The 15,132-nt window shown below is 40.8% G+C and overlaps 1 protein-coding gene across 2 annotated transcripts in view; it reads left to right on the top strand.

The window, feature by feature from the left end:
• Positions 1-15,132, top strand: part of LOC120722304 (low-density lipoprotein receptor class A domain-containing protein 4-like) — a 246,493-nt gene that overhangs the window by 123,472 nt on the left and 107,889 nt on the right. For both annotated transcript variants that reach the window (XM_040013253.1, XM_040013252.1), the window contains one exon: positions 5,048-5,188. In XM_040013253.1, coding sequence (XP_039869187.1) covers positions 5,048-5,188 — 141 coding nt within the window. The remainder of the gene's footprint in view (positions 1-5,047; positions 5,189-15,132) is intronic.

The following is a 15,132-nucleotide window of genomic DNA, read 5'->3' as shown; positions in this document are numbered from 1 at the left end:
GCGCTTTAGTGGAGAGTATTCCCAGGCAAAGTTTTAATGAAATAAAAGCAAACCAAACCACTCTAGACCTGCTCACTTTGCCCAGCTCTGTCTGTGGTTCACATTACATGTTAGTGTTCACTAACATGTTCACAGTACGTGTCACAGGTTTTGTGTTTCATAAGTGATGTTTGTTGCAAGCAGGAACATTTTTTGAAATTTCTCTCTAAATTATCCATCTGAGGAAAAACAACTTTTGTCTGAGTTCAAAAACATATCCATGGAGATGACATGCAGGTGAACACGCCTCCACATCTCAATTACTATTTGCTAAAGTTTGTGTGAGTTTTAATTACAGTAATAATGATGTTGGCTGTGGTGAACCAGAGACCATTTTTACCAGTGAAACTGTGCATCTTTACTTCAAAATGAGCTGTGTTTGTTCCCTCGATATTCAGGAGCCCCGGTGAATGATCAAGTATTAGAGTAAATACACGGTACAGCTAATGGGTTGCTGTTCGGGCTACAGTATAATTGGTAATTCAGGCACAGTTCACACACTTAATTATTAAACGGTGCTCAGTCTGACTAGTGTGCACTTGCTCTGTCTAATGTAGAAAAATGAAATGTGAAAAATTCACATAGTGTCTCTCCCTGAAATGATGATGCAGTTACTTTGAATAATCCACAAACTGGGTTCTGGTCTTTATACAGAAGAGGAAACAGTGTCAATTGTTGACTTTCTGGATGATGTTGAATAAGAAAAGGGATAAAAACACTTACAAGTGTTTTTCTGCAGAAAACTAAAAGAAGAATTTCAATAACTTCCAAACGTCTCTGTAGAAGATATTTCAGAATTTCTGCTAGCAGCCTGGTCTTTACGCTTACGTAGGTATTTACTTGTTGCAACTATATCCATCATGGACCATGGACCATGACGGTGATAAGACTGATTGCATGGCTCTATTCTAGGAGCTCTTGGCACTCCCATGTACATGAAAATCCCAAGGCAGACAAGGCTCTAACGGCATAAAGCAGAACAGGCATCAGCAACAATTTAACACTGATTCCAGCATGAAAGTAACAGCTGGGCTGGAGGTGTGTTGTAAAGCAGCTTGTATATTTACAGCGACTGTAGACAAGTTAAAGCAACTTAGGCCTTAGTTACACAGGCCTAAAGACCAGCCAGCACCCTGCCCCCAGCAATCTACATTCGCTAAGGAAACATTTGTATTCCTCAACCTGTTGGCAAGTGCAGGCTGGGTGTCACTGGGTAAAACCAGTTTCAAAGACTGTACTGGCCCATTTTTGACGCTATCAGGTTGTCACAGTTGCATGTAGTTTGTGTGGAAGATGCTCTCTTGTCTGCAAATTTTAATTAGCCATTGAAAAAAGTGTGATGCAAACCAGAAATAGAGAAAATTACCTTTCAAAGTAAAACTTCTTTATTACTGCTGAAATGAACCCATTTCAAAAGGTGCAGCTTTTATTTTGAATGTTCGGAGTTTATGGCTTGCGTTGCACTCTTCAGTTTAACTACCGTAAAGTGATTAATTGTTCAGTATCTACAATTAAGTCTGTGAAGGACATCAGCTGTGCCCTGCTGAGCTTATCGTTGAGTTTCATTTTATAGTTAGCCACATGGCAAGTGATTGACTTGAGTAGTTATGGACAAGTTTTATTGTGGTACCTTTTCTTGAAAACGCTTAAAAGAAACTAAATTTTGCCCTTGGTTTTACCTTTTGGGGTGAATTGGTCATCATCATTCAATTTTAGTTTTGTTTTTATCATTAATGTTTTTTTGTGGGGAAAACAAAAAAGAAGAATCTGCTTTTGTAGTTGACCTTGTGAAAAGATGCAAGAATTAAAAACTCTGTATCATGTGTAAAAGCACAAGATATTGCCCAAAGCATTTTGCATATCTCTCTTTGTAGTTCAGAGATGTTACATTTTTTAATCCAAAAACTGTTCCAATTTGTCAGAAGCCTAGTGCCTACTAGCACTTGCAATGTAACTTGACCGGTGACACAGAGATTCTGGTGTTTTATTAGTATCAAGTAGAGAGGGGTTTCTTTTATTTAACTTCACACTGCCAGTAGCATACCTTAAGGACATTTATTAGACTTCAAACAGCCAACCTGTACTGGAAACAAATGCCTTCTTTCCTTTATAAGGTACAGTTCCCAAAAGGAGGTCGTGTCTTGAAGAACAAGGCGAGCTCCACAAATTTTACACCACCAAAGTCTGCTTACCAGTACTGGGGAATACAACTGCATATGTGATTTAAGTTTTATGCAGCCTTTGATGCCTGTAGTGTGAAGTCTGATAAATGTGATGTCACTTGAATAAAAAACAGGTGGGTCAGAGAAAATAAAATCTTGAGGTGTGGAGACAGAGAAAGTGATCTCTGCAGCCCCTTGTCTTTGCTGCAGGCTAGCAGCTCCAGGCTGTATCAGCTAATAACAGCATAACCAAGAGGACTGGATAGAGCACTCAGAGAATTGCTTGCCTAGTGCATAAGCCAAAAAAGTTTTCTACTTTCTAACTTTGCTTTCTTGATGATCAGAACAGGTGCTAATTAGTAAGTAAGTAAAACTTTGTGGATTGATGATTCATAACATAGTGAAGACCCGCCTTGTTGGCGTTATATATGTCACACCAGGGAAAAAAGTGCCCAGAGAATCCTGCGTGACCAAAATTATAACAACTTACTGATGAGTCTTTTGAAGTGGTTGCTTGGACCAGGCCCTCAAACATTTGGTAGCCTATTCCACTCTTCAAAGTGACTTTGGCGCATCAGAACAATGATAAATCTGCAATAAAATGAGTCAGTCTGCCCCTGGTCTGCTATCAGTTTGTGAGTGAATGGGGTTGATTTGGTGATTACATCCAATCTGTTTGCGATAATAAAAATAAATATTTACTGTGATAAACTGACAAAAATCACAAGTCTGTAGTCTGGTGCAAGTCTACTGCTTACATTCAGAGTCCAGCCTGAACCTCAAAGATGTGAAACAGAAATTCCTCAACAAATAGTTACGCAGTAATTAATTACTTTAACCGCATTACATTTTTCTGTCATGCAGTAACTTAAGTAAGTTAATACATAACAGCTGCAATTATGTTGTTATTTGTGTTACAAACACCAGATTTCAGTAAGTGTGCCTGGATGAAGGAAATGGTGGAGCATTCTACAGCGTTTGAGGAGTGAGAGTATGGACGTGTGTGTGAGGGCAAAGTGCAAGCTGGGTTTAAGACAGAAACAACTGTATTATATTGATGGTGCACCTTGTGCTGTCGGCAAGCATCTGCACAGATGGCATGTTAACACAAAGCTAGCCAAGAACCCAGAGTAATGCTAAAGCTGAGTGTATGCAGACCCCAGTTCAGCTGCCAGAGCCTGTGTGTGTGTTGTCATTACGATAGGGCTTTTTCATTGTTGTTGGTTAGGCATTTGTAACCTGAGGTTAGCCTGATAGTTATGTGACAAGCTATTTCAGATCATTTTACGGATTAACGCACATTAACATGTAACTGCATGTAACAAGTAGTGTTAAGTAATGAACTGCATTACTTTTAGGAGAAGAAACGAGTAATCTGTAACACATGACTTTTTTTTGTTACCATCCCAAAAACTGGGATCTTCTATTTAAAGCATCACTTTTACAGGTGGTGGTCATGATGGATTGTGGGTAGTCTACGCACCAGATGTTGATAACCCATAGTGCAAGGAACTAAAAAGAAAAGACTGCATCTACACTAAGAGCTGTTGTCACAGTGCTGGCATAGAGTGCATAGAGTTTTTTCTTCCTTAGAGTAAAAACTAGCGACAATTTAAGGAAATTTTTACTATATTTTTTTTCTTGATTTTTTAAAATACTCGTTTCCATTCAGCATAAATGCATTTTTCCTCCACGTATAATCGAAAAACATATCAATCATAATGTGTCACAAGAAAAACCATCACAGTCTGTACGAGTGCACATCAACACTGTCATTCATGTCTCGCTGTTCTTGCAGTCGGTGAAGTTCTGGCGAACTCGGTGTGAGTGCAGCTCTCACGTATCGGCTTCACTAAAAACACACACATAACACTCTGAGCCACACTAACATGGCCTTACTTTGTGGTGCATCAAACACTTTGTTGTTATTATTCTTATTTGTTACGATTAAAGCTCTACATGATTACACACACACACACACACACACACACACACACACACACACACACACACACACACATATACTTTCCCATTTACAGTTTGGAGGGTTTTTATGTTTTTTTCAAACCAGATAGCGCTAATCAGGCGTATTAATATTTAGAGGGAGAGAAGCATTTTGGTAATAGCCGTGACGGGACCACATTACGGTTCAGGGCTGCGGCACATCAAAGGGCCGTTTGAAAGAGCTGTTTATTTATTTGTTGTTTTGAACGGGAGACCACTTTTTTGTCTGACCTTGTTTCTGTGTGAACTCAGCACATTAACTCTGCTTTGTATTTGAGCTTACAGGTAAAAAAAAACACCTCATTCCACGCGACCTTGCACATTCTGAAGCGTAGATAACGGGGAGGATTTCACATAACAGTCCAGCATTTGAACATTTTGTTGTCTGTGCGGTTTATCAATGCTTTTACACATTTTAGAGCTCGCCTGCATGCACTACTACTGCAGTGACACTGGTGTATGTGTGTGGGCGGACTTTTTTTTTTTCAACTTGTGTTTTTCTCTCTCTTTCCCTCTTTTGTAACATGTATTTTTACCAAAAGGCATTTTTATATATATATTTTAATTTTCCACTATGGTTTGATTGTGATTGTTTCTAAATGTTTTTTTTTTTTTTTTTTTAAATTATAGATCTTTCCAGAGCAGAGAAGAAGCAGACTAATTCTTTAAAAGATGATTATGACTCTGGGATCTTGAATGAATAGAACACTTTGTTCTGATAGGAAACAAAATGTGGTATTAACATCAGGCTTTGCCTCATTTCAATGTACAGCTTCAGACAACTAAATGTTTGTTATTCTTGCTAAGAAATGTAACTTGTCTTTTATTCCCTCACCGTACAGAGTGCAAATTCCACTGCACCAATGGGAATTGCTTGCGTCTGGGCTCGCTGATCTGCAACCAGCTGAATAACTGTGGGGACAACAGCGATGAGGAGAACTGCCCTGTGGTCACCCAACACCCTCCGCCGGGCATCTTCAACTGTGAGTGTTGCAGGATGCTGTTACACATCTGTGTCTCTATCTGTCTACCTCAAACCATCAAACCACACCAACGCATCCTCTCTCTGCTTTGCCTCACTTCTGATTTTGCCCCACCGGGGACAAGGGTTTGGGGTTTTGAGCTTTTCTCATGGGTGTTGCAAACTTTCTGACTTCTGCCCCCGGCACTTCACATTCAAAGTTTTTAAATGGTGCAATAGTTAACTTCACACTTACTTTTATCATTCATCAAAGTACTTTTGGCATGTTGTTGTTTTACATTGATCCATCACTTCAGTGTAATCCTAATGAAGCCGTATAACCTGAAAACCCATGTTTCCTTTGCTACATATCTGGAGCGGTATATTAGTTTCTTCTGTGGACTAAACTACCTGTCCGGTGCAATAGCATGTGTTCGGTCAATAGCAAACCGAGATGGGTTAAGACTCTGTGACAAATGACGAAATGACCCCTGAGCTCTATGTGTGCAATGCCCAAGTTAAGGGAACCAAGTCAAGCTGACACAAACTGACCTGAGACCTGCTTCCTAGTATACTTAGTCTAATTTTAGAGAAACGTGAGTTTACTCAAATGCAAAACTAATCATCTGGAAATTGTGTTGAGGGCTGAAAGCACATGAAATTAATGGCAGGGTAACTGTCACTGCATGAGAACTTGATTTCAGTTGCATGTTGTATTGTTTTGTGACGTCATCCTTGCTTATCAGTATAAGGGTACAAAGTGTACAGGCATTATACCAAATCTATATACCGCACCCTCTCATCCCTACCGCCAGCACCAGCCACCTGCTTCTAGCTCCTGCTGAGCACCACTGTCCAGGGAACAAGATGAGAGTGTTCCCTTGACTCGTCACAATCAATGAAAACACAGAAGGGGAGTGAGAGAGAGAGAGATGTTGAGAGGGGGAGATGGAAAGAGAGGTGCAGAGAGAGGGAGAGAGAGACAGACAGAGAGAGAGAGAGAGGGTGAAGGACACCACTGGGCTTCAATGGCTGTCTGCCAGGCCACTTTGATGTGCTGCGGCGTTCTCTTTCAACAACTTTTAGGAGGAGAGGGAAAACTTTTTACAGCAGCACTTTCATCCTTGGCTCCATGAGAGAGAGTGTGTGTGTGTGTGTGTGTGTGTGTGTGTGTGTGTGTGTGTGTGTGTGTGTGTGTGTGCGTGCGCGCGCGCGCGTCTGGCAGGTTTCTTACCTTCCTCTCCATCTCTTTCTCTCATCTCACCCACCCTCATTCACTCCCCCGCCCTCTACCTTCCTCCCTCAAATGTGTTTCACCTCTCCAACCCCTCCAACCTTGTTGTTTTTTGAATCTATCTCACTTTTTTTTTCTGCTGCTGTCTATCTAAATTTCTGCAGCTCTACAAGGCACAGCAAATGAACATTTTTTATATTTATTTAAATTTTAGGATGATTTAAATGGGTGGGGGTGGGGGGATAATTTCCAATGGATAGAATCCTCCTGAGCTGGGTGCTTAAAATATTTAGCTATCTAGAGCGGACGTTAATGTAAGAGTCTGCAGCTTGCATTACGGGAAAGCTGCTCAATGAGTGTAATTTTCTGAGCTGGTGCACATTTTCTGTTGATGCCATAGAGACACAAGAAGGGCAGAGAGATGGTTGCAGGGAAAAGAAGGTGAGAGAAAGGAGAAAAACGGAATAGGACGATTACAGAAAAATAAGAAAAAAAGTGCAGGCAGTCTCAGGGGGAGACAAGAGACAAAGAGGGGCTTGAAGTGAGATGGAAGACCAGACAGAGACACAGCCATGGATGGAAAGAGAGGGGGATTAAGAGGAGGAAAGGAGGAAGGGAGAGGGACATAGAAAACGTTTCTGTGTTAATGGAGTTTGCCATCTTGTTGCAGCCGCTGGCTGTTGTCGTGGCGGTGGCAGACAGATGGATCATGAATACTGTCTAGACACACTGCAGCCTGATGCCTGCATCTCACTCCCTGCACCTCCTCTGCTCTCCTCTCCTCTCTAGGTTCCTCACATCTGCTGCCAGCTGCAGTTTAGCACAACAGTGAGAAACAAGAAACCAAGTGTTGTTTTAGACATAGGTAATTTACATTTAAATCAGATCTAATAAAAATGGCATTAAAGAGCATCCAAAGTTTGCTTAGTACCTGTGCTTTTGTGGCAGCCAATTTGATTCATTAAAGTGTGTCTTATAATGCCCCAGAGCTTGCTTCCCTAGATTTAATGCATTTGTTAATAATGTTTTTAATTATGCTCGTGCATCTCCTGTACAGGCTGCTAAAGCTACTGTGAAGAGGAGTAAAGTCAACAGAAGGACAGTTAGCATCGTCTACAATGTTTTTTCATTGAAAAAAGTTCCTTTTAAAGTGAGACAGTGTAGCCTTTAAAAATAATGTCATTCTTTCAAAGGGACCTCAAAGCTCAGTTTATTGCGTTCAAAATACTAAGGCATTTTGTTGGTACGGGCTCAGTGTGGCCAGTAGCTTATAGTGGCTGATGTTAGCTCAGCGGTGGGCAATCTCAGTCCACAAGGGCCGGTGTCCCTGCAGGCTTTAGATCTCTCCTTGGGTCAACACACCTGAATCACATGATTAGTTTGTTACCAGGCCTCTGGAGAACTTCAGGACATGTTGAGGAGCTAATTTAGCCATTTAAATTAGCTGTGTTGGTTCGAGGACACATCTAAAACCTGCAGGGACACCGGCCCTCATGAACTGAGATTGCCCACCCCTGTTTTAGCTAGTGTTAATAAAGTCATAGTCATTGAAGACTTCTGTCTCTATGCTAGTTATACAAGAGAGCAAACTACACTGACAAAATAACAAAGCAACAGTCAGACAGCTCGTGTAAGAAATGATTATTATTATTACAGCAGTAGAGTATACGTAAGGGTTGCTAGGCTCTGAGCTCACTTCTCGAAATAGTGTTCCATACAGAAATCAGAGAGTGATGACTAAAGAGTATGCTGGGATGGTGGAGGGGTTGAAACAGTAGTTTAAAGGAAGTGAGAGCAAGTTATTCAGCTTATCGCCACAACTAAATTTGGAGGGTGTGTTAGGGTATATGATGTGAGGAATGTGAGGCATGTTGGTGTGTATGACACACTGTATCTTGAGTTCCCTGCCTGAATTAGTGTCTAGGCTTTGCTTCGTGCTGCTACCTCTCTTTACCTCTTAGCTATAATAGTTGAATTATAGTTAAATTCACATTAGACTAATTACCGATTCAAATTAGGCCAATGTAGGTCCGGTTCTCACTGTTTGGATTGATCAGCTTCATGCATGTGAAGGATTATCATTACCGAGTAGTTTTCAGTTCAGTCCACAGTTTCTGAGCCCAAATGCAGTGCGTCAGGTGAGAGACATGCTCGTCATTAGTTCTTGCTGTTCGCTGGGTTGTGTACCGCAGCTTCATTCTACAATATGAGACAATATCGAGTTCTACTCTACCTTTGAAGGAGAAGCTATCTGGACTGTAGTCCATGCAAGAGGTATTTTGGCTACGCAATAACAGGTTTTACTCACCACATGGACCACTTACAACATTTGGCTTCCTGCAACTTAGTCCACCTTAGTGGCCAACTTAGTGGCACCTTGACGCCCTTTTGACACCCTGGAAGAGACCAAGTAGACGGAAACGTAACAATGTTACAATGAACAATCTTGATCATGGGCCAACTTTAAATCAGGCATGGCTTTAGATTTCTACTGCTCCACTATCAGAAATGTTTAATCACACCTCATATATGCATATAGGATTCTTGTTAACATGATAACCGCATGATTTTGTTATAATGTAACTTCCAAGTGCATTAGAAATATGAATTACTGGAAGATTAAAGGCAAAAACCGAGTTGCCTGATGTGTATGCACATCATGTCAGTCATCTGTCTCAGACTACGTGAGCATTGATGGAGATTGTGGAATACTCTGACAGCACTCCAACATCAATCCAGGCACGAAATGTGGGAATATTTTATGTAAGACTGCTGTTCATGTAACCTGCAGGCATCTGTAAAATGTAAATATCTAAGAAGCACCTTACAGCCAGTATGAACACACTCAAATGCACCTGCATTCACAGCTTTTTTTTTTGTTACCACAGAGCCAGGATGTATTCCTAAGTGGGTGCTTTTGTTAATATATTTGCATTGATAGATATGTTTATGCATGTGTCATCATCTTAGTTATGTATAGTTATTAGTTATATGCAGTCTGGAAATGCTCTTGGGGACCCATGTGGATACTGACAGATGATTGATTTTGCTGTGGGCGGAGCCAAGAAGCTGTAGTACACAGAAATTTTGCAGCATTCCAATGAGGATTTCCCTGCAGCTCTGAGCACATCGTAAGAACATTTTCTGTAAATCTGCAAAGTACTCCTCCAGTAATTTCAGGACATTATTAGGAGTTGTTCATATTGTGATAAGCAGTAGGCACTCCCTATTTTATTATAAAACCGCTCCTAAAAAGGACAGTGCAACATGTCAGGCTTAAAAAAGCTTATAGCAAATAGGATAAAAATATGAGGAAGGCACACGCAGGTTCTTTGTGTCCAGTGAACTACATTTGATGCAGATGCAGATGATGTCTGCTTGGTGTTAGAGTGCCAGAGTAGTAGCACGTACACTATTAAAGTAGCATTATTACTCTAAATAGCAGGAAAAATCCTTGTGGAGGCCCAAGTGACCTTTGAAAAGTAATGGCTGTGTAAAGCACCATTTAGCCCATGAGGAACCTTAAGAGAGCTTGTGTGTTTTTAAGACTGGGTAAGCGTTGCTTGCTGCCGTTTCACTTCAGCAAGGCTTGTCTTGGCTTTCTCACCTTGTTAGGCCCTGCTGAAGTATGAGGAGGGGACAGGGAAGGAGACCAGAGGATGGTTCAGATCGATGGTCAACTCTAGCTTAGCCATTGATCCCATTCCAGTGTGAACGGCACTTCAATAGCATCTAGCAAGCCTTCAGGCTGGCTGATTGATTCCGTTTGTCGAGAATCATAACTGAGGAGGCTCATTATTGACTACTCCTCCATCCCAGACAGTCTGAGTGCCTTACACAGTGCTGTTGTCCACCACTGATAGCTTCAATACCTTTTTTTCTGATGCTTTTTTTTTTTTTGTGATACACCATTTCTGAGAAGGAGTCTCAATAAAAAAATGAAGGTCACTGCTGTGCTAAAGGTAAAGTGCTTAAGCTTATAGTGGGCCGTATATGCTTTCTTATTCACTTTATTTGAGACTCTGTTAGGATTTTTTTTCATCTGTGTGTGAATCCAGTCTATTAACACTTACTTATTTATGCAGTAAGCGTGGGAAGGTGTTTGATGTTGTCTGGCTTGTATTTTTATGTCCATTTTTTTAGAAAGATTGAAAAGCACTTCAACTTCAGCGGTAACAGGAACGATTGTCTTTGTGATAAAGGAAAACATGATCTTCAGAACACATGCTCGCTCAAAGCAGTTTACCGTTCTCTTTTTTCATTAGAGATTTACTCAGGATGCCGCTTGGTGAGGAATGAACCGTGGCTAAGGATTTGGTGGCCACTCATTGCTAATGTTGAAATTTTTTCCATACTGCAAATGTCTGACATTTACATTACGTTATACATTTGTGAAACTGCAATGCTCCAGTAGGCTGTCTTTCATATTTAGTTTTCTAACACCTAAAACCACTACATGAAACAGTTTTGTTATTACTATCATAACTACTACTTCAAAGCTACAAAGATTTCAGTTAACTTTCGCATTACTAAATTCACAGTAAACATAATTATCCAGTTTAGTTGTGTGTTTTTTTTCCATTAACTACTGATGGAAACATCTGCTGTAGCTGCCAACAGAACCCACATGTTCACCAGTCATTCGCCACGTTTGTTTGTTTGTTTGCCAGTTATCGCGGGCTATAAATATAACTATAACGCTAATTGCGAAGCAGAGACAGAACAGCTGAGCTGTGTTGTCTGGGCACACACAGTAGGTGCCAAGACTTTGTTTCTGTACCATTTAGATCAAATCAAGGTTAGGCACCAGTCACAGTGGTATACAGACCTGTCGGCAACCAACTGGCAACTATGTCTCTACAGGAAAATGTGTATTCCATGACTGGTTGCGAGTGGTTGCTTGGGTTCTCTATGAAATTGATTGCCAGAGCCCCATTCACACTAGGCCGAAAGACCAGTCAGTGACCTCTCTGGTAACCACCAGTTGCTAAGCAAAAGTGTCTATTCCATGAATGGTTGCCAGCGGATGCTGCTGGTTGCTAGTGCGGAATTGGTTGCAAAGTGATATACAGTGTTGCCTTCTACCTTCTAGTGATTGCTTTTATCACTACCTGGTTGTCATGGTTTCCAGTTACATGGAAGACAACAAACAAGACAATCAAGCAACTGAACAAGTGGCAGTGAAACTGTAAAAAATGCGATGTATACCAGAGAGATTTTACTTGATCAGTTATATTTTTAAATATTAACATTTGGGGGTTGGGTTTTTTCCGTTTTTTCCCAATAAGCAGAAGTTAGCAACAAAATAAAAGATTATAGCTTTTTTCCCCCCCTAAAATCAATAAGGCAGGGTTGGTCCCGTCTAAGGTGGTGGTAACTCTTGTCCATTGTCATCCAGTAACTATTTTTACAAATTAAAACGTGACACTCAGATTAGTGTGGAGCAATTTCACCAAATCTGAACTATTCAAAATCCTCATCACTGCTGGAGTTTCTCTTCAGGGCTTTTTAATGTGTAGCTTTGTGATATGGCTACCTGATAAGATTAGCTAGTTTTATGTTTTTCAATAGCAGGAATGATATCATCCTTTATACAGATGACATGTCCAGACGTCCATGTTAATTTGATGTTTTAAGCCTTGAGTGGTTTAGGCCATATTCTCTGTGACTGAAGTTGAAAGTGTTTAGCAAACCCCATTATTAGATCTGTCCCAGTGGCCATTCCCATCCCAGTGTTGGTGATCCTAGACGCGTATTATCTTGATTTCTTCTACCGCCCAGCCTGCTCTTACAAGCATCTCTAAAGCATTTTTCATCCGTCTTCTTTGCTTTTTTTTTTTTCTCACCCGAGGCTCTCCGACGGTCTCTGCGTCTATTTCCTCCCTGCTTTTCATCACTTAGCCTAATCTCATGGTTGAACAGGCCTCCGGTCAGCTGTCTTCTTTCCCTTTTACGCTCTCTTTTCTATCTTCTCCCTCCCTGCTATCCTATTCCTTATTACCCCATCCCCTCTGCTTCCTTCGTTTGCAATCGCATGTTCCTTTTTACCCACTTTTGACCCTAAAGCCCATGTTAGGTGACTTGCTGTGTAATTATTGTGTCAACATTGGCAGAGTCTCTCTCTGTGCAGCTGTTTTCAATGCCAGGACTTGCTCTCCACTGCGACTCAGAGGTCAATTAGGCAGCAAGTGAATGTAGCTGCGGGATGCCGCTAATTGAATGGGGCTGTTGGGTTTAAAGCATTGATTGTGGAAGGATGGTTTGTGAGCTGATCATTGCTGTGGTGACCTCCAGACCACAGACATACCTCAGAAATGTATGTGTGTGTGTGTGTGTGTTTGAGTCTAAATTCAGATTGCTATATAAGTGGTCTTAACCTGTCTCCAGTGTCTCCGTTCTACAGGGATGACTTGTTTTGTATTGCCTCTACTGGCACTGCGTTAGACCAGAGTTACATATAGGACAGTAATTCAGTATGAATTAAGAACACACAGTCAATACAAAACAGTGCAATAATGGACAGTTAAAGACGCATGGGTCACAAGCCTTAGTGTCAGTCCCAAGCATGGACAAATGGGAGGGTTGTGTCTGGAAGGGCAAAATCGAAAACATGCGGATCCATCCACCCTAAGTGAGTAAGTAAAAGTTTATTTGTAGCTTGGCAAGTTATGCTGCATGGAAAAAGCGTCGTCAAAAATAACACCTAAATTTCTGATGCTACGCTTCTGCGAGAGATCTAGATCACTCAGTTGCTGTTTAATGTGGGACACTGCACTGTCCAGTGCAATAATCAAAGTTTCAGTTTTATCTGGGTTTAATTGTAGGTAGTTGTTATTCAACCATTGGTTAATGTTTGTTCAGCAAACTCTTTTTAAACCAAGCTTAAAAGAGCAGTGTAGCTGAATATCGTTGGCAAAAAGATGATAAAACACATCACTAAACTGCTGTATTATGTGGCCTAAAGAAGGAATATTTATTAAAAACAAAATAAATCCCAACATGGAGCCTTGAGGGACTCCACATAGTTGCTCTGCAGATTCAGACATAATCTGGTTTAAGGACACACTAAAACCGCACATCCCAGCAAGATCCCTCAGCCTGTTTAACATTATAGTATGATTAACTGTGTCAAAAGCTAAGGAGAGGTATTTTAAGACCAAGACTGTGTATTCTCAAGTGTTTCAGTGGAATGCATTTTGCAAAAACCAGATTGGAAACAGTCAAAGTTGTTGTGTTTTTCCAAGCAGGCGGTAAGGTGGGCAGCAACTGCCTGCTCACTTACGTCTTGACATAAAAGGGTGTTTGGAAATTGCTCTATAATTTTGATATAATGTCAGGTCCAAGTTGGGGTGTTTTGAGCTTTGGTTCCACAGTGGCTTGTTTAAAAAAAGCTGGGGAACATCCCAGTCTGAAGAAAAACATTAAAAGGTTTACAACCTATGGGGCGACAGTCAAAGACTTTTGATAAAAACCTTGGTGGGCATGAAGACGGCTTCATTTTATGTTATTTAACAGGGCCACCATATCATCAAATTTCACAGGTGTAAAGGTAGACCAGGAGTAAGAATTAGATGCCTCACTAGCAGAATAAGCTAGCTTTGGGGAGTTTTTGACATTGATTTCTCTAATCTTATTGACAAAAAGCCCTTTAGAGTGCACATTTATAGGTACTGTAGCTAGAGACAACTGGTGGTTACCAGCACTGATTTTGTCAAAAAAGACCTTGGGATTTCTCTTGTTCTTTGATATGAATCTAGAAAAATATTCTGATCTGGTATTTTTACTGGTTCATTTAGGTAGAGCATTAGATCTTGAAGTTAGAGCCTGGGTGCTTCAAGTTTTCTTCCATAGTCCTTCAGCTTTGCAACACATTCTCCTTAAGTTTAAAGTAGACTCATACCTTCTGTGTGATAGAACTTGATAGGTGCCACTTGATCCAAAATGGATAAGCATTCTCTGTTACAGCACTGGACAAGAGTGTTTACATGACTTCTATTAGAACGCAGAGAAATGTCAAACATGACAGCAGACCTTTCAGCAGTAGTCTCAGTTATTATGCATCGATGAGTTTTTGATTTCAGGATTGTTTGATTAGAGCTAAAGTTGAGGTCAGAAAAGACACACTTATGGTCACTCAAATGCACATCCTCCACAACCTTGGTTCCTCTCGTGTGATGCTCGATAATGTTGATGGCCACAGAAAAACAAGGTATGGTTTTTCAGATGAGTTGGTCCAAAAACATGTACTTTTGAACAAAGTTAAAATAATCAGATATAGATGAGAGTTCAGCTGCTATGTTTGATGAGAAATCATCAATATGAATGTTAAAATCCCCAAGAATTAGAAGTTTCTCCAACTTAATAATATAAGATAAAAAGTCGGATAGGAGCAGCTAGCAGAGCACAGTTATGTAGGTGAATAAACTCGCCAACCCTCTGCCATGTTTCCTTGAGAAACAAAAAAAAATCTGTTTTTTCCTGTGAAAAGCTCAACTAAGTAACTAAGTAACTAACTAACTCAGCTAAGGAACAAAGACTGGTTGGTGATGGAGCGAATGTTCAGAAGAGCAATCCGACAGTGTAGGTTTCGCATCAGGTGGCCACAGTGGGACTGACAGCAGACCTTGTCCGTTCACGAGATTTCCAACTGTGCCGCGTGACCAACCACTGGTTTGGCAATGCAAGACCCAGGGCCATAGTGGTAAGGCTGCAATCGACAGAATCCAGAGGAT

The sequence above is a fragment of the Simochromis diagramma genome, unplaced genomic scaffold, assembly GCF_900408965.1.
Source record: "Simochromis diagramma unplaced genomic scaffold, fSimDia1.1 OVJJ01000618.1, whole genome shotgun sequence".
Taxonomy (NCBI): Eukaryota; Metazoa; Chordata; class Actinopteri; order Cichliformes; family Cichlidae; genus Simochromis; species Simochromis diagramma.
This window is presented reverse-complemented; position numbering and strand designations above follow the sequence as displayed.